This window comes from Pyricularia oryzae, chromosome 5 (genome assembly GCF_000002495.2).
Source record: "Pyricularia oryzae 70-15 chromosome 5, whole genome shotgun sequence".
Taxonomy (NCBI): domain Eukaryota; kingdom Fungi; phylum Ascomycota; class Sordariomycetes; order Magnaporthales; family Pyriculariaceae; genus Pyricularia; species Pyricularia oryzae.
Genome location: NC_017852.1, coordinates 3,170,620 through 3,190,076, shown reverse-complemented (window position 1 = coordinate 3,190,076; position 19,457 = coordinate 3,170,620). Strand labels below are relative to the sequence as shown.

The following is a 19,457-nucleotide window of genomic DNA, read 5'->3' as shown; positions in this document are numbered from 1 at the left end:
CAAGCCCGACAACGGAGAGTTAACAAACACATCTATTGGGTAGTGGTGCAGACGGGATGCAGCTCGATGCAGGTCAAGCCTCCATGACTGACTCTTGTGGTGGCAGCTGTTCAGGTCTAGGCACTGAACCGGAGGTCACCTGCTGGAAAGAGAACGACGGACTTTGCGTAAGGGACGTTGCAGTTGCGGGGGCAGCAACAGTTTGTTGTTAGTAAAGAAATAAGAAATCCCAGGTGTACTGTACCCCTTGCGCCCCCGCGTAGCATATTTCCGTGGCCCAACATGCTTGGTCAAGTCGGTTCTTGGGCGGGAAGGGAAAGGATGATAAGGGGCCGGTTATTTTACATAACCTTGCCAGTAAATATGCCGATTTGTGACGGTGGCATGCGCCGGGCAGCAGTCGGAAAACGATGAACATGTTTTATTGCCGCCATTAAGCCCGGCGAACGAGGAGATACTACCTTGCCTACGTACGCAAGCTACTACGGTAGATGGTGGCGTTTCATGGGGCAGTTCGAGAGGCTTTTACTACATTGTTCTACGGATTATAGCGTCAGTCGTTTCGATTCTTCGATTGCTACAGGAGTCAACGCTTCAAACATGGCGCCCCAGTTTGCCGGTATTGTCTCCTGTGCCGATTTGTACATCAGTTCTGCCGGTGCCAAGTAGGGCGGCCATTGAAGCCACTAGCGGCGCTTAGCGGCCAAATTCGCTTGCGTTGTTTGAACATGAGCCGTCTATCGCAAATGTTTTTATTTTTATTTTTCATTTATTTAATTGAGGGTTTTCTTCTCTCCTTTTCTTTCGTCTGGTCATCTCCTGGCTAGTTATAGTTCAGGAATTCATACATACTGACAAAGCGAGACAACCCCAGTCACGGCAACGGAACTCTGCCGGTGAATCGGAGTACGCCTAAGGCGTGTTTATCAGTTGAGACAACAAACAAAAAAAACACGTGGGGCTAACTGGCAGACTAAGGTACATTAGTGCAAAGAAAGCAACCCTTCGGTTCTTGAACGCTTTGATAGGAAAGTTTAACCCGACACTTGGCAAGAAAGTCTAGATTTGTCTGCGTAGCACAGACGGCCTGTAACATAACCTCATCCGTTGTTTTTTTTTTTTTTTTTTTTTGTCCATGCCCCTAGGGAGACAGGCAAGCCAGGTTATCTGGCAACAGCCCATTTCCCTACCTGCATTGCCGGGAATCAAGAGCGGGCCAATTCAGGGTTGCAATCCCCTCTTGGAATGACTGACTAATTAACTGATTGAACTGTGCCTTGATAATGGGCAATATGGCTTTGCTGATGCTGCCCAGCACCAGGCCACCCAAATCTGAGCTGATCCTGGTTCCATTGCAGAGTGGGTGATCCATGAGGTCGGCTGCTAGACATATTTGTCCGGCCTTTTATGATTGGTTACAGGCTCAAGCCAGAGCGGGGCTAGAAACTTCTCCACTTTCCCGCATTAGCTTGCTGCATGTACAGTATCGATTACTTGGTCTCTATGGGAAAGCATCAATATCGCACGGAGCAGCTCAAAAAGTGCCCACAGTAAACTTTCACCCACCTTTCGCGAGACGCACCAGGAAGTTTGGCTTGCTGTGCACCTGCGCTGGGCGAGACGTGAAAGTGGGCATTACCGTCCACTCGCGAAACCACAACAACATTGATCCGATCACGAATCACGACAAGCCATCCCTGAGCCTGCCCCGAGCTCTCAGGCTTCCTGCCGACGACCCCTCAGAGGCTTCAACACCCGTCTGAATTGTCGACAATCCTTTCGTTGCTGTCGTTGTTGTTGCGTTGTTGTTCTTGCTGCCGCTGTTCCTGCCAGCCCCAACGTTGTCAAAGGCCAGGGCCGTCCTCTGGTTGACTGAACTCGATACGCCTCGTCAAAACCCACCAGACCGCCCTCAGCTTCGACTCATACTACGACACGACGGCCCTTTGGGTGTCTGGTCAGCTACTCTTCGATGAGAGAGTCGTTGACCGAACCCTGCCTCTCTGCGTTGCCTTTTTCTGACCAAAGACGCATAGGAGACCGCTGTCGATTTCCTATGATGTCTCGGGGTCTTTCGGGTTTCTAGGCTCTGGCTACCGCCGGACCGCCCCGGCTCTCAGTTCACTGCTTGAGAGCCTCGACCTCGACCTAAACTGATCTTTATGAGAAGACAGTGACCTTTGCTATCGATTGTCAACCCATTGCCACTCGACAACAATTTCCCCTTGCTTCTGGACACGATCGAACAACGCATACGCATCGCGAGCCACCTCGATACGAGAGGCAGCAGGCGGGCGCATCACCAGACATCAGATGCTATTGTACCTACACCGAATCCCACGGGGCTCTGCTTCTACCAGACACGATTGACAACGTTCAACATGGACCTTCCTCCTGCGTCGCCCGCGCCGGCACTGGCCGAGCCGACAGATAGCACACCTCGTGCCCCGAGCTTGGGGGTGCAAAATGGGGTACCGAAGACGCCGAATAGCCTGGCGCCACCTGCAGTGTCTTCTCTACGGGCCGACAGCGCAGGAATGATGCGAAGATCTCTTAGCGAAGACATTCGCGAAGAGAGGGAGGAACTGCGTGAGGCTGCGGAGCAGACGCTGAATGTTATCATGGACCTCAATCTCGATGGCAGAATTCGATGGGTCAGCCCGTCCTGGGTTGACGTGATTGGTACCCTACCCGAATCTGTTCAGGGAGTTGCCATCTCCGACCTGATTGTCAGCGACAACAAGACCATCTTTGCCGAGATCGTCGAGTCAATGCAGAAGGATGACTCAAAGAGTCAGTTCATCAGGTTCGTCGTGAATCTTGGCCCCCTCTCGCGCCTAGCCTCGCTGGACGCAGCTATGGAAGGTGATGCTCAGCCTGAGCGCGAGACCTTGGAGCTTGAGGCGCAGGGAATCATGGTCTATGATACCTCGTCGGGTGGAGAAAGCCATGTAAGTTGTTTGCACATTCTTCTGAACCTCTGGATTTATGTGGATCACTGACTGTTTCTATTCTTTCCAACGTACAGACCATGTGGATGGTTAGGCCCTCAATTGGTCCAAGAGAGATTAAGATAGACCTTCCTGATGTTATTGTCGAGTCTTTGGGCTCGGGCGCCGAAGTTCTGGCTAGCTATCTCACGCAACTAGCCGAGACAGGCCTGGACGACCCTGCCAACCACGCGCCACCACTTCCAGTTCTCTGCCGCATCTGTGAGCGACAAATCCCTCCTTGGTGGTTTGAAAAGCATACGGATTTTTGTCTGCAGGAGCACCGCGCCGAGATGGACGTCCAGATGGCTCAGGAGAGCTTGACAGAGCATCGTCATGCCATCGTCAAAGTACTTGACGCACTCGAAGTACGAAAGAGTCGATCACTAAGTGGGGATCAATCACCATTACCACTAGCAGAGTATAAAGGATTTCCCATTGGACCACCTCCGTCAACTACTTCATCATCTGGAGCTTCTTCCCCAGCCCCAAGCAATGACAGGTCATCCCGTGAACGACCAGGACACGTTAGAGGCCGTTCTTTTGCCGTCCGCAGGCCTCAAGCTCGAATTGTCGAACTAATCCTCGATCTCTGCGACACCGCTTTGGAAATCAGCCCACCGGCCATCAAAGAAGCATCGTCCACAAACCCGGGGGAGTTCCGCACGCAGTCTCCTCAGTCGGAGTCACGGATATCGCAGGTTATGCAATGGCAGTCTCCGAGCACCAATACGTTGGAGCAGGAACAAGGGCTTGCTATGTTGTGCGCCGACACGGAGAATGTTGTCAAGGCAAAGGTCGAGGCTGTGCTTCGACACAGAAGGATCATCGAATATGCTGAGCGCATCCGCATCGAGTTTGCAGTTACGGTGGAAGCATGTATCGAGGAGGCCATGAGGAAAGCTGCTAAGATCGCTGCTGGCCGGCTCAGTGACTCCACAGAGGACGAGGAAGAAATGTGCCAGGCGCCTGCTCCGGATGAGATTATCGAAACTGTCGGCGTCGACGCCGCCACTACGTCACTTGCCTTGGCCTTGCAAAACGCCAATATCAGCGATGACCCCGACCGACGACGCATGTCCGCCGCGATCACTTCGACTAGGTCGAGTAGCCCTAGGGAGTGCCCGACCCCCAGATCGCATCGCGGCACACTGAGTATCTCCGGTCACACTCGTGAGTCTCGACGCGGCTCATTGCTATTCGAAAGCGATCCAGGGGACAGTGATGGTAGCATGCGGTCATCCTCTGTTACGTCCAGACAACCACCCCGAACCGAATCGCCAATATCCGAGTTCGGTGATCTTCGGAAACAGGCCAGCTCGAGGCAACATCATCGGCGAAGCCTCATCTTGCCAGGGGCCGTCTCTCCCCGCCGGCAAGAGTCGCCCTCTAGGGGAACTCAACCGTCGTCTCCACTTCGCATCCATAAACCACGCGGCTTGGCTTTTCCCTCCGATGCGCTGATGTCGCCCGAATCCTCTCCTATGCTTCCAGGCAGCGAATTTACATCTCCTTCGCTGTCTCACCATCACCATCATCATCGTAGGCAATCGTCGGCTGCCATGTCGTTCGCCAATGGCGAGCATGGTTTCAGGCCTCCACCGTCGCCCCGACTAAGTGCGGCCAATCCACCTCCACTTGCCCGCGCTGTTCCTCCTTCAATCAAAGATTTCGAGGTCATCAAACCCATCAGTAAGGGTGCCTTTGGTAGCGTATACCTCTCCAAAAAGAAGTCTACCGGAGAATATTTTGCCATCAAGGTCCTGAAGAAGGCAGACATGGTTGCCAAGAATCAAGTCACCAATGTCAAAGCTGAGCGAGCCATCATGATGTGGCAAGGTGAAAGCGAGTTCGTCGCCAAACTGTACTGGACGTTTTCCAGCAAGGATTATTTGTACCTCGTCATGGAGTACCTCAACGGCGGCGACTGTGCATCACTGATCAAGATTCTTGGAGGCCTTCCTGAAGATTGGGTAAAGAAATATTTGGGCGAGGTCATCCTCGGCGTGGAGCACCTTCACAGTCGGGGCATTGTGCACAGAGACCTGAAGCCCGACAATCTTCTTATCGATCAAAAGGGTCACTTGAAGCTCACTGACTTTGGACTCTCTCGGATGGGTTTGATTGGTCGACAAAAGCGTGCGTTGAATAGCGGAACAACAGACCCGGCCCCAGATCTGCTGAAGCAGGGACCCTTTGCTCGCTCGGCCTCGATCGCGTCCTCACGATCCACCTCACTCGATTTGCAGGCGCCAAGCCACTCGCCAGGCAACACACCACACACAAACCCCAGTGAGAGCCACCTGGCACAGCCGTCCTACTTTAGCCTGGGGTCTTCGAAGCGTGATTCAAGGCGATTCTCTGGGCATAGGAGCGACAGCGGTGGGAGTGAAGGCCTGGCAAACATGCTCAGCAACTTCTCCCTACACGATGCGACCTCTGCAACAGTACCGCCCCAGGCTGTGCAATCTCCTCCTCTAGCGGATGGGAGTGAAGGTGAAGGTAGTGGCTCGCCAGATCCTGGATCTCTTCACCATACAATTGGGGCCCACGGAAGCGTGAGCATTGAGGCTGGAAAGGGCACGCCACCGTCAAACATGCCTCCTCCTAACTGGGCACTGTTTGACCCTGAAGACAAGAACAGAAGATTCGTTGGTACACCAGATTACCTCGCCCCTGAGACTATCAAGGGCGACCCTCAAGATGAAACCAGTGATTGGTGGTCTGTTGGCTGTATAATGTTCGAGTTCCTCTACGGAATACCCCCATTCCATGCTCCAGAACCCGAGTTGGTATTCGAGAACATTCTGGCCCGGCGAATTCAGTGGCCAGAAGAAATGGAGGACGAGGTATCTGCCGAGGCCAAAGACATACTCAACAAACTTTTGTGCATGAACCCCCCCGAGCGACTGGGATCTAACAAGGATGAGAAGTATCCTTCTGGTGGCGAGGAGATTCGCAGTCATCCCTGGTTTGAGGGCATGAACTGGGATACGCTACTTCAAGATGAAGCTCAGTTCGTCCCGCAGCTCGAAAATCCCGAGGATACTGAGTATTTCGATGCCCGCGGCGCGACGCTTCAGTCTTTTGCGGAAGAGATGGAAGATCAAACCTCTCCCCCATCGGCGCCAGCCTCGGACTATGCCGACCGTCCGCACGATGCCCTGTCGCGCGTGCGCTCTCAGTTCAACTCCATGAAACGAGGATTGATGCCCTTGCACATTCCTCCCCACGTTCGAGACTTGAAGAGCCGGAGACTGAGTGAGCCGGTCGCTCCGGATGACTTTGGCAACTTTTCGTTCAAGAATCTTCCGGTTTTGGACAAAGCGAACAAGGACGTTATTCAGAAACTTCGGGCTGAAGCCTTGGCAGCTCAGAATAAACCAGCGTCCATAAGCCCTGGGGGTCTCAGCGTGGTCACGTCTCCCGGTGGCCCGAGTGCCAGCATGGAAGGCAGTCCTGTCTTGTCGATGCCTGTTCAGAGGTCCCTTTCTAATGCAAAGGCTTCTCAAAGACCACAGTCGCCATCTGGAATAGGCCATAACGCTTCCCCAAGTCGCCCATCACAGCCCTCCTCACCTCTTCTGGTCTCCTTTGTCGCTAATCAAGGAGGCGAGGGACGGCGAAAAGCTTCTAGCAATTCTTCCAGCTTTTCACAGCCTTCCTCGAGCAGCTTGCAGCCAGGAAGTTTCTTCGAAGTTCCTCGTGTACCTCCAAGCCTTCAGAAGGCTGCGACGGTCGCAGCTTCTCCAGTAAAAGGGCGGCCCATACCCTCTCCGTTGCCCTTGTCTCCCCAAAAGATTCTGGCAACGCCCCGCCAGGGCAGCGGATCTTCAAACACACGCTCTCGATCCTTGACCGTCGGTTCCCAGGACGGCAGCCCGGTGGCATCGGACCTGTTGGTTCATCATCGCAATCGCCGAAGCCAAGTCTTTGACATGTCTCCGTCGTCTTCCGACAATGAAGGCGACAAGGCTAATGCCTTGCTGCGAGTTCAGAGGCGCCGCCAGAGTTCGAGACGAATGTCTCAAATCAACTTGGAAAGCACCGGTCCAGTTTTCCGGCCTCTCGACGTACTCATATGCGAGGACCATCCAGTTTCACGCATGATCATGGAGAAGCTCCTCGAGAAGCTCCGTTGTCGTACGATCTCGGCATCAAACGGCTCAGAGGCTGTGCGATATTCCATGAGCGATATCAAGTTTGATATCATCTTTATGGAGTTTAGACTTCCCCAAATTAATGGTGCCGATGTTGCCAGGATGATTCGCGAGACAAAGAATTCTAATTCCCACACACCAATCGTTGCCATCACAGCATACCTCAAGGAACTTCAGGCTCCTCACTACTTCGACTCTTTGATCGACAAGCCCATCAGCTCGTCCAAGCTGACCGAAGTTCTTAGGAATCTGTGCCAATGGAAGCCACCATCATCGAGTCAATACAGCTCTCTGTCTCTGCCCCTTAGTCATCCTGCCCCCTCTGGCTTGCGACAAGAAAGCAGCCGGCTTGAAGACAGCCCAACCTCGGGCTCCTCTATCTTTGCGCAACGTACAGGGAGTAGTTTCCGTGGATCAAGCCGCGAGGATTCGATCAGTTCTAGTTTATTTGGCGATTCCGAGTCCGTCGCCACCGATGACATTCCCGTTGTGATAAGTCGAACAGCAACAGGTGAATGGGAAGAGGGTGCGCTGGGCATTTCTCAAGACGAAAAGGTCCTCTCCAGCGAGCCCACAAAGCTCTCACCGATGCCGATAGGGGCACCACCAAAGACTCTTTCTCAACAGAGGTCCCTGGAAAAGCTGAAGGCCAAGAGGGAAGCCATAGAGAAGAGGCGTAGTGACTGCTCAGTCGACTCAGCCGACGATGAGGACGAGGAGCTGGGGGTGAGCAGTCTGGATTCCCGAAGCAACAGTTCATCCACTAGTGGGAGTATACACTCTGGCAGTAGCCACAGCCAGAGCCGACAGCACTTCCGCAGCAAATCGGTCTTGCCATCTTCCAAACTTGGCATCGAGATGATGCGGGCCAACAGCCACGATAGTGTGGTCTTTCCGCCCGATGCAACCGGTTCCGGTGATGCCGAGCTTCGCGAGTCACCGCTTAGCCAGCACGACGAGGAGGATGAGGTGGGTGACACCACTGTCATACACACCCCTGACCAGTGCGGATCTTCTGAGGACAACGCCACAGTCGTTGGGGTTGACGAAACACCACGACCAGCTAGTGACAGCCAGTTCATTGCCGACGCCGGAAATGACGGTTCGAACGGTCGACCATCAGGCAAATCATCACAGGGTGGTCAGCAGCCCATGAACTTTATCTAAGGATGGATGACAGTGCTATTTACATCGCCGCAGGCCAGATGAACGACTATCATTTTTTTCTCTTTCGTAGCTGGCCAAGGAGTACACGAACTTGCCCTTGACCTGCTTTTCTTGTGTCATCCATTTTAAAGGATCAGAATGAGGCTTTCATTTTCATCCCACTTTTGAGCGAGGCGTTGAAGGTACGGCATATCGAGACTGTACATACTGATTGCGTTTCGACGGCTACTATTTATCTCTCCTTTGTTTTTCTGTCTTGGTACTTCTTCGTTTGCCCGTATGATACGCCTCTTCCGGCTGATGGTTCTTGGGGAGCCGGAGCCAAAGGAGGCACTCTTTTACGAAATACGAAGCGAACCATGGATTACTCAACTCTTAAATGTTTCTACTATCAATTTCATTTGTACATGGCGGAAAAGATACAAAATTGAGTCTGGAGATGAGAGGTTTTCAGTGTTTCTGCCCTTGCTGCACACGAAGGCCATTTTTCTATCTTGTTGTTTTGCCTCGCCACTTGCGGCGTGGGTGATTTGGTATTTCTCATCTCCGCATACCGTCGTTTCATTCTCGAGAACCGACATTTTATGAGCTTTGAATGAGCTTTAAAAAAAGAAAAAAGAAATCTATACCATCTTGGAGCAAAGCAGGTGGTTCCGATCTATCTTTGATTTCGATATATTTCTTATTTCGATTTTGGTCCTTGTTTTTTTATTTTTTTTATTGGTTTTTTGATACCGGAGTGTGTGTCCACGAAAAGACTTGACTGAAATCTTTTCAAATTTTCAAACAAAAAGAAAAAAGAGAAAAAAATAAGTCTACAAAACTAGGGTTCGATCTATTTTCCAAGTTTTCTATTGCGGGTCGATTTGTTTCACAACGCAAAAAGTCGTTACTGTTTGTTGTTCCTGCCCGTTGGTACACAACGCTTACAGAGCGCGCGTACGTTGCAGTTTCAGTAAGAAAAGAATAATCAGATCAAATTGGAAATAATGAATACTACCGGTACTAGCACATTGTTAATGGTGTCCATAATCACCTACCTAGGTAGGTAGGTACCTCAGGTTGCAGACAAGTCGTTCGATAGGCGGGTAATATTTCTTCTCGATTTATCCCCGAACCGTAAGGTACCCGCCTGCCCGCAGAGAGAATTTTCACGACATCCCCGCACAACGCTTTTTTACAAGTAGGTAATATCACAAAGACGTTGACGCGTAACGGTACGGAACACATGATGTGCTTCTGGGTGGGACATGTTGCCTGCCAGCCAAACATACCGGTATTACTCCGTAGATACTGCCTGCCAAAAGGTGTCATCAAGTGCCAAGGGTTAGGGAGGTGTCAGATCGGATCAAGCACCTAGAAAGTTGTGTCAAGCTCATCCAAGAAAATTGGCAACGGCTCGGCAGCAGAAAGCAAATGCAGTCTAATTCTAGTTCTAGGTACTCCCCAAACCATGCCTAATCTGAACAAAAGCAAGCGCTACATCCCGTCCATGATTGAACGAAATATGGCCGAGTAACGAGAGAGCAACACAACAAAAGTCAAGGATAAAGATCGGCGTGTTTATGGGTACTACGTACCCCATAAAAGCCCAAGTTCGCCTCCATGGCAAAATGACGAGGGGAGAGAAAATTACAGGGCCCTCCTTACCCCAAGGGACTTCTGCGAGCCTATCAATCGCCCACGTGGGTGGAGTTCTCACTCCCGTTTTTTTGTTTCGACGCGCAAACGAGGCCAAAAAAATACATACCTGCATTGTATGTACCGGCCAAGCCAGCCAACAGTTAAGCATTATGGTACCACGTTCACAACCTCGGCGGGGAGTCTGGGCATCGTCTTGTCCGAAGCTTCATTCTGCAAGAGGAATCGAGGCACGCGACACTTTTTCTTTGTGCATTACCGGAACTCCTCCACTCATTTTTTTTTCTTTTTGCCTCGGCCGCGATTGCCGTCTTGGCGACATGGTCCAGATTCCTGTTTTACGGAGTATATGCCTGCTGAGGTCGTTGGCGACTAAGGCGCAGAGAGGGGTAGTAAACAAAACCCAGCAAGCCCAGGTGTAGGTGAGGTATGATGAAGCGTAGGAGGGTAAATGGTAACGGGTAGGTACCTTACAAAGGTAGGTACGTACTATAGTACCAGATTTTAATCCAATCGATCAATTGCCTCATCTAGGCAAGGTTGCCAGGCCGGGTCAACCCTATTCACAGTTCGCCCGGCGGCATAACCCTGGACTAAAAATTTGCTAGCCATTTTGTTTCTATCCTTGGTGGAAAAAAAAAAAGAAAAAAAAAAAGAAAAGAAGAAGAAAAAAAAGGATCAGCACCGTGCAGGACCCTACCATGTTGCAAGGGTACTTTACGTCGTGCACTTCACAAATTTATCTGACATAAATAACCACTTGCACCGTACATTTCCGAAGGCAAACTCGCTCCAGTCTAGATAGCCACCGGGCTGGGGAATTCGGGCCATCCGAAGCGAGCATATCTGATCACTAAAAAAGGCCCACCAGGATATCCCATAATTGATTGGAGCAAAGGGGGACTTCCTTTTCCGCCGATGTGGGACTAACAGTACTGTACTGTGGTAAGGAGAAAAAAGTGACACAAAAAAAAAAAAAAAAGAAATAAAAAAAGAATATGGGCCGGCCGGCTACCCTAGGCTTCTAGGCATGACAGAAACTACCTACCCCATTTCCCTAAATGTGGGCAGGTACCAAGTTTGCGATCTGCCTTCCCAATCCCATAAAGTTTTCCCCATCATCCAAACCTTTTGCAGAAACAACCAACGGGAGCGTGACACAAATCTTGCGTATAAACGGTGTTGGGTTCTCCTTCCTCTCCCCCCATCGTCTCATCGTCCGCGCCTCATCGTCCAATCTTGCATCTTCCTGTTTTGGCAAGGCACCAGGCATACTTCTTGGCTTTGTTCGGTATAGCTATTCCATTTAGCTTTGACCGCAGTGTGTACGTGTGGCTTGCAGTAAGCACAATACGCATAATCACATCATCGCATATATCTTTTCCCCATCTTGGCTTTTTTTTCCTCTTTTTTTTTTTTTTTTTTTTGAGGCGACCGGCATAACCCTTTCACGCTATCATTATATTCTGGTCTCTACACCTGGCAACTTTGCCCTTTACTACGCCCTTGTAGAAGACCTTATCCACCTGCGAGATAGCTCCTCGCGTGTACACTTTCAGTCTCACAGCAAGACATCACGAGGGGGGAACCCGCCGGAAGCGGCCTCCTAGGATGAGCACACCCAACAAGGGCTCGGGCTCTGCGGCCGCCAGCAGTAGCGGCAGCAGCAGCAAGGAAAAGAGCAACATCCACGCCCATGGACACATCACCGCCCCCCTGGAAACCTCACCGCATGATCCACCAGCAGGTATAATACCTGTACCCCACGGCCCGTCTCAGGGAGACCAGCGGTCCCAGTGGCCCGACGACCCCGCGGCACAGGAGCTGGCCATTGAGCGCGCAATCTTGGGCTACCTCACTCTGCCCGATGACAGCTACAATGACAAGGGCGTCTACTGGGCCGACCTGCCCTGGAAGGAGCGCGTCAAGTTCGTGCTGGATGTCGACTCCAAGGAGGCCAAATCCGAGCTCTCATCCATTGGTAGCATGATGAAGAAGGATCCTCTGTCCCCATTGGGCTGGTACATGCGCAACGCCGTCCTCCCCGGTGCTGGACTGGGTCTCGAGGGTTACGTGCTGTTCAGTATAGGCAACCTCGAGCCGCTCTTCAAGAGCACGTGGCCCGAGTGCTGGTCCACCACTGGAACAGCCTGCAGCAACAACTGGATTGCCGCAGTCACCTACCTCGAGGTTATTGGCATCATGGTTGGGCAGATTGGTGTCGGAATCATTGGTGACTGGGTTGGCAGGAGATGGGGTCTTATTCAGGACGCCAGCATCATGTTCATCGGCTTGCTGATGCTGACAGCCAGTTGGGGCGTGACTCTGGAGGGCTGGGTGATTCTGTACGGTTGGGCACTTTTCTTCTACGGTTTCGGTGTCGGTGGCGAGTACCCCATTACCGCAACTTCCTCCATGGAGGACTCGGTTCGCACCGACAGCCTCTCGACCCGTCAGGACCGTATGCACCGTGGCCGCAAGGTTACAATGGCCTTCCTGATGCAGGGTTGGGGACAGTTCTTCAACCAGGCCATCTTGATTATCCTGCTGCTTATCTTCAACGCCGGCCGTGGCGACCCTCCTTACAGCGAGACCAACGTTCAGTGGACCTTCCGTATCTCGTTCGCCCTCCCCGCTATCGGAACTCTTTGGCTTGTCTACTACAGGATCTGGCGTATGCCCGATGCAGGCCGGGAACTCAGGCTAGCCAAGAGCCGTGCCGGTGTTACGGGTTACGACATTGCGTCTCTGAAGAGCACCGTGCAGCACTTTGGTGGGCGGTTGATTGCTGCTGCGGGAGCTTGGTTTGCAAACGATGTGTTCTTCTATGGTGAGTTGTCTTTTCGGGGGATAGAAGACTTCGCTAGGGAGTTTTTATCGTCATTGTGTGAAACTTTGCTGACTCTGGGCTTGAATACAGGCAACAAACTCTTCCAAGGCCAGTTCATCTCGGTCATCTCATCCAACCCCAAGAGTGTGATGACTGCTTGGACCTGGAACCTGATCAACGTTGTCGTCTCTCTGGCAGGCTATTACTGCGCCTCGTTACTTATTGACAGCAGACTTTACGGCCGCAAAAAGATGCAGCTTATCGGATTCATGATGTGCTTTGTCATGTTTGTGATTCCGGCGTTCCAGTATTACTACTACACCTCTGGTCCCAATATCAAGTCTTTCCAGGTCAGTTAATTCCTCTGTATTTCTTAAACAACTCTTCACGATGCTAACTAGCCCATTTCTATTAGGCCATGTACTTCCTCTCGTCCTTCTTCAACCAATTCGGACCCAACTCAGTCACCTTCCTTGTGGCTGGCGAGATCTTCCCGACTTCGGTGCGCGCGTCTGCTCACGGCTTCAGCGCCTGTATTGGCAAGGCCGGAGCCCTGCTCGCGTCTGTTCTGTATAACTACATCGACACGCAGACCAAGTTCTACGTGGTGCCCTGGTTCGGCCTCGCCGGCATGCTACTCACCTGGCTCTTCCTCCCGGACACGACTGGCCTGGACCTCAAGGAGCAGGAGCGCCGCTGGCAGTACATCCGCGACGGCCGTGCGAGCGAGTACCGCGGCGTTGCCATCCACCCCAAGCATCTCAGCCAGTGGGAGCGCTGGATGGGTGTCGGAAAGCCTTACAACCCCGTTGAGGACTACGAGGACAAGGTTGACGACCTCAGGCGCGAGTGGGAGGCACACCAAACTATGAAGACTGAGAAGGAGGTGCGCGGCGGAGCTGGTAGTGACGGAAATGGTGCTGCCGCTGCCGCCGTTGGTGGTGGCGATGGCGCACAGGAGGGCCTCTTTACGAACCAGGTCGACGACTACTTCCGCAACACCAAGCCGAGGCGTGTCAACAAGGGCAAGAACAAGGCAAATGATGTCACTGACGACGACACGAGGGCGTCTGCGTTAGGGTCCGGCGGTGTGATGCTACCCGCGGGGCCTGAGACGGAGGTCAAGAACTAATAATTATCATCTTTTTTCTTCTCTTAATCGGTTATCGCGGGGGCATATTCTTTAAAATTAAAAAAGCATGATATCAGTACTTTGGCTAGGATGTTTGGTTCATAATTTTGGCTACAAGACATAGAGAGACAGAGGGCATAACCTTGAGCTGATTCCGAGAGAGGCTCAAGGGAAGGTATAAATATCTCACATGCTAAATACGTATAAATTAACTTTTAAATGCTGTCTATTCTTGAGTCGAGAGTTCACGATCACAATGGGATATTGTATATCTGGGGCAAGTGAAAGAAAGGCATCGCTAAGTTCTCGCATGCCAATATGCTTGTTTGATCTACATTCAAGTTCTTGATATACATGTATACAACGTTAGAGACGCTATTGGAAATGCCAACATGAAATGCTCAGCTTACATCTATTTAGCCCCCGGCACGTATCCTCTTGCTTCTTCTTATCGGAGTCACCTCTGTTTCTTGGATCTCGACTTTGGTAGCAACGATGGAACCCCCGTCCTCCTCCACCTTTACCCGCGTGGTCGAGACGGCCGTCTTTCTCTTCTTTGACTGCTTCGGCGGTGCAACAACCGCATCCGCCACGACACCCGGCTTGCTATCGTCACCACCAACACCGTCCTCCCTTTTCACACCACTTTCAGCGGTCGCCTTTAACCGGTGCGAAAACTCACGCAGGTTGGCGGTGAAGAGCACGCTCTGTGCCCAGCCGGCTTGCGGGCCCCAGAGCTTCCGAAAGTGCTCGCCCACGGCGTCGTACATACCCTTGGACATGGCGGATCCCTTGGCGGCGGCGGCTTTCTTCCCGCCGAAGCCGTAGTCGCGCGTCGCGATCGTCCACATGTGCGTGTCCAGCGGCACGGCCTCGCCCCAGCCCAGTCCCATCAGGCACACGCAGTCTGAGACCTTGGGCCCGACGCCTGAGAGTTCTTGGAGCGCGGCAAAGGCGGTGCGGTAGTCGGGCTGCTGCTGCTGGGGAGGGGTCGATGTCGGGGAGCGACTGGCTTTTTGGTCTTGTTCCTCTTTCACGCCTGTGTCTGCTGGTGGTGGTGACAGCGATGACGATGACGATTTTAATAATGGTGATGATGGCGAGGGCCGTTGTGATCCCCACGCGAACGAGGCCGGGTTCCGCAGTGACAAGAGCCAGCCTGCGGGCCGCTGCCTGGCGACGACACGGGCCGTCTCGGCGATGTAACGGGCTCGATAGCCGAAGCCGAGCTCGCGCAGGTGGGCCTCGACGCCGTCTCCCGCGAGGGCCTCGGGAGACGGAAAGTCGCGGTAGACGTGGCCGGCTACGGTGGCGATGGGCTCTCCTCCGTAGTGGTCGCACAGCTTGTGGCACATCTGAGAGATGCGCGCGATGTTGTTGTTGCTGCTGCAGATGAAGGCCACGAGCGTCTCCCAGGCGTCCTGGTTCAGGATGCGGACGCCAGTGAACTTGGGCGCCTTGCTGCGGAAGTTGGCGTCGCGGTCCGACCAGTGCGTGTACATTCCCGAGAGGGAATGGTGGAGGTTGAAGTAGTTGAGGAGGAGGGCTTCCGTGTCGTCCTCTTCTTCGTCGACCTTTACTGCTGCTGCGTCTTCCGACTTGATGCTCTCATCCTCTTCTTCCCTTTTCACCTTGACTGAAGACTTGATAGATACCTGTCTGCCTGCTGGCCATGTTGCCCGATAGTGAAGATGAGTTTCGTCCTGTCGTAATGAGACGACTCGACCGTGTAGGGAACAGTGCCACTCGTCGTCGACCTTGCGCCATCTGAAGGACTGGCCGCAGCGCAAGGTCGTGTCTATGCAGAGCTCAGCCAGACTCACTGGCAACATGCGGGACACGGCATCCTTGCAGGCCATTATTGCAGCTCGCATGAAAAGCGGGTTCCGCCGCGAGCGAGTGCGGTACTGAGTTGCAGCCCTTGATCAACCAAACCTAGTCGTCGCCTTGTTTAAATATTTCGGGTGGTTATGGTCTCAGGTGAAGGGCGACTCATGAACCCACCCTCTGTCACTTAGAGCAGGCTGGGTGTGGTGGCAAATGTTTTGAGTCTTTAATTTGCCAGATTGAATCGTCAAACAAGGGATAACAATTGATTCAAAATTGTAATCGATGATACTTCAAGGCCAATGAGTATAGTCCTCAACTCAAACTTGCGCCTTGTCGATTTTTTTCTGGTGAGATGTTGACCATAGCCATCAAAGTCACGTTGCAAAAATATCAAAACAAATCACTGTAAGAGAATAAGAAGGGACCTGCTAGCTGCCTTCTCAGGGGTGAACTCAATCCAGCGCAAAGTCGTTCCTCATTGGTGCTGAATGCGATTCGACCTTCTCTGATCTTCAACTTGTCGCCGCAAGGGAATCCCCACTCCAAGATCGCAGCGCAAAATCCCCACTTCAAACTGACTTGTCCCGGTCCGTTTATTAGGACAGAATCAAGCAGCCAATCCCAATCGGGCTTAGCGTGGCGATTAGCACCTCCCAGCTTGCTGTGCTTTGCTTGCCAAAAAGTTCAAGCCTCGTCCAAAAGGCGTGTCGAGCGTGTGCTGCGTCTGACATCGAGGTACCTCACCTATCTATTTTATTTTATCAGGTGCCCAGACACATTTTTTTGTCTGTTTTTCGTCTGGCAGGCATCAATTCTCAATTATCTCAAACTCGTCCATCATGAACGGGGAGAGTTATTCCTCCAGAGGTAAGCTGTCATCTCGCTGCCGGTACTAGTGCATCGCAGGCACGACGAGGCATCTACCCTAGATTTCGCGTCGCGAAAAACGCAGCCTTTTCTAACATATTTCTATTTTATGCAGATGGAGGCCGTCATGGCTCCTCTCGGGATCACCAGGTATGCTTTACTAACCCCAATGGCGGGATTGCTTCGTCCAATTGCCAATTAGCACAACCATTCACTAACCACCATCACCAACAGTCGTCGAGAACAGACCGCGAAGACCGCCGAGACGACAGACACCGTGACCGTGACAGAGACCGAGGCGATCGGGATCGCGAACGTGACAGGGACCGAGACCGAGACCGAGACCGACCGCGCCGCCGCTCACGATCACCCGAGTACCGCGGCAGCCGCTCGTCGCGCAGGGACGCCGGCGGCGAGCAGGACTCGTACTCGTCCAGCCGGAGCCACCGCGACCGCGAGCGTGAGGACCGTTACGGCGGGGCCCGCGACAGGCGGGACAGGGACTGGGATCGCGACCGCGGCGGTCCGTCCCGGCGCCGCGAGGATGGCGACCGTAGAGGAGGCGGCGACAGGGACAGAGGCGACCCGCACGACCGGCGGGCAGGCGGCGGCCGCAGGGGTGGCGAGAGGGAGGAGCGTCGCAGGAGCGCCAGTCCGCAGCCTAAGAAGCGGGAACCCACCCCCGACCTGACCGACGTCGTGCCGATCCTGGAGCGCAAGCGTCGTCTCACGCAGTGGGACATCAAGCCCCCAGGCTACGACAGCGTCACAGCGGAGCAGGCCAAGCTGTCTGGCATGTTCCCACTTCCCGGTGCGCCGCGCCAACAGACTATGGACCCCACCAAGATGCCAGGCGGCGGCCACCGTGGAGACCGGGATCGCGACGGTCATCGTGGTCGTGATGGGCGCGATGGCGGGCGCGATGGGCGGGACGGTGGACGCGACGGCGGGCGTGATAGTGGAAGGGACGGCGATCGTGAAGGAGGTGAGCGACGTGGTGGAGCGGACAGCAACGTCACTCTTCGGCCGACAAACTCGCGGCAGTCGAAGCGCCTTATCCTTTCCAACCTGCCCGCAGGGACGACTGAGGACAGCCTAATCTCGTTCCTGAACCTACAGCTGAATGGTCTCAACGTCATTGAGGCTAGCGACCCATGCCTGGCCTGCCAAATGGCCCCGGATGGATCCTTTGCCATGGTCGAGTTCCGTAGTCCCAGCGACACAACAGTAGCTTATGCACTTGATGGCATCTCCATGGAGGCTGAAGATGCCGGTAATGGAGACGCCAACGGCGCAGCAAGCAAGGGGCTGGCTATGCGCCGGCCAAAGGACTATATTGTTCCCGCTGTTGTAGATGACACTGGGTATGAGCCTGGTGTGGTTTCGTCACGGGTTGTGGACACGCCACACAAGATCAGCGTGACCAATCTTCCAGCATATTTGACCGACGAGCAAGTCGTCGAGCTTCTCTCATCTTTCGGCGAGCTCAAGGCCTTGGTGTTGGCCAAGGATAGCAGCACTGAGGAGTCACGCGTAAGTCCGACCCGACTGGTTGATGTCTGGTTATATTCGAAAACACTCCACTAACAAGACTTTGGATTTAGGGAATTGCTTTCTGCGAATACGTCGACGTTACGAATACCGATGTTGCCATAGAAGGCTTGAACGGGATGGAGCTTGGCGACAAGCGACTCAAGGTCCGCAAGGCGAGCATAGGAATCACTCAAGTTTCCGGAATGGAGATGGGTGTCAATGCTATGTCGATGCTTGCTGGCACTGTCGCACAAGACCCGGATCTCAGCCCCGTTCTGCAACTACTAAACATGGTCACTGCGGACGAGCTTATGGATAATGATGACTACGAAGGTCGGTTTGTTCCAAAGGAGACTCTCCCACGCTGAGCTGGACTAACCCTTTGCTCTTTGTTATAGAAATTTGCGAGGATGTACAAGAGGAGTGCGCCAAGTACGGCACTGTAATCGAGCTCAAGGTGCCAAGACCATCGAGCGGAGCCAAACAGGCTGCGGGCGTTGGAAAGATCTATGTCAAATTTGACAGTATCGAGTCATCCACTAAGGCTCTCAAGGCATTGGGCGGCCGCAAGTTTGCAGACAGGACGGTCGTCACGACTTATTTCCCAGAGGTAAGAAATCCTCGTTCACCTGGTAATTGGTTGAGTGCAATCTTGCTGACTTGTTGCACCATCTGCAGGAGAACTTTGCTGTAAACGCCTGGTGAGATATTTTATGGGGGGTTTTGGGGCTGGATAGGGGAACATGATGGTGATACCATATTCTCTTTCGGGCGAAATTTTGCCAGGAGTCTATCGTCAAATTTGGTGGAGCCGAGATAGGCGTCGACTCGACTATTTGTACAACATGATAACGACCTCTATGCCGACGATGGCAGTGGAGGTATGAAGGATAGCTGGAAGGTATTGCTGAAGGTCATCGTGCGCAGCAGTGTAGCGTGAGTAGCCAGCAGTTGCGTAACAAAAGGCCATTCATTTGAGCTGTTGTATGGACACATACAAGGTCCCGATTCCACAATGGTCATGATACGAAATTAGTTCAAGTACATGCCGTATTGGTAGATACGTAGATATGTCAAATATTGAAGATTCATTGATTTCATTTTCTGTCTAAGTTGTGGTTGGACTATGGCGGGCGAGATCAACTGGACCTCGAGACAGCGGGAGAGGCGTCCCTCCCAATGGCATACCCACCTGCGTAAACATCTACGCGTTCTACGTTCAAAATCTGTCTTTTTGATCAGTTAGCATTGAACATCAGAAGGATGTTGTGAATGTCAATGGGAAGTTCTCAAGACAAAGGTCAGAA

The 19,457-nt window shown here is 52.8% G+C and overlaps 4 protein-coding genes across 4 annotated transcripts; 3 read left to right on the top strand and 1 right to left on the bottom strand.

Moving 5' to 3' along the window:
- The first annotated feature begins 1,574 nt into the window (after positions 1–1,574).
- Positions 1,575–9,330, top strand: MGG_00345 (AGC protein kinase). The gene is made up of 2 exons (XM_003718690.1): positions 1,575–2,951; positions 3,029–9,330. Exons 1-2 carry the CDS (start codon positions 2,382–2,384, stop codon positions 8,315–8,317), a joined length of 5,859 nt encoding a protein of 1,952 aa, XP_003718738.1. The 5' UTR covers positions 1,575–2,381; the 3' UTR covers positions 8,318–9,330.
- Positions 9,331–10,997: 1,667 nt separating this feature from the next.
- MGG_00346 (pi-transporter A-1) lies at positions 10,998–14,169 on the top strand. The gene is made up of 3 exons (XM_003718689.1): positions 10,998–12,788; positions 12,879–13,138; positions 13,204–14,169. Exons 1-3 carry the CDS (start codon positions 11,570–11,572, stop codon positions 13,918–13,920), a joined length of 2,196 nt encoding a protein of 731 aa, XP_003718737.1. The 5' UTR covers positions 10,998–11,569; the 3' UTR covers positions 13,921–14,169.
- A 167-nt stretch (positions 14,170–14,336) lies between these two features.
- On the bottom strand, positions 14,337–15,779 carry MGG_00347 (N-glycosylase/DNA lyase; the record flags this gene model as incomplete). The annotated part of the gene is made up of 2 exons (XM_003718688.1): positions 14,337–14,928; positions 15,049–15,779. 2 exons carry the CDS (start codon positions 15,777–15,779, stop codon positions 14,337–14,339), a joined length of 1,323 nt encoding a protein of 440 aa, XP_003718736.1.
- Positions 15,780–16,450: 671 nt separating this feature from the next.
- Positions 16,451–19,240, top strand: MGG_00348 (splicing factor U2AF 50 kDa subunit). Its single transcript, XM_003718687.1, has 6 exons — positions 16,451–16,617; positions 16,733–16,767; positions 16,852–18,150; positions 18,222–18,483; positions 18,549–18,760; positions 18,829–19,240. Exons 1-6 carry the CDS (start codon positions 16,590–16,592, stop codon positions 18,853–18,855), a joined length of 1,863 nt encoding a protein of 620 aa, XP_003718735.1. The 5' UTR covers positions 16,451–16,589; the 3' UTR covers positions 18,856–19,240.
- Positions 19,241–19,457: the final 217 nt, after the last annotated feature.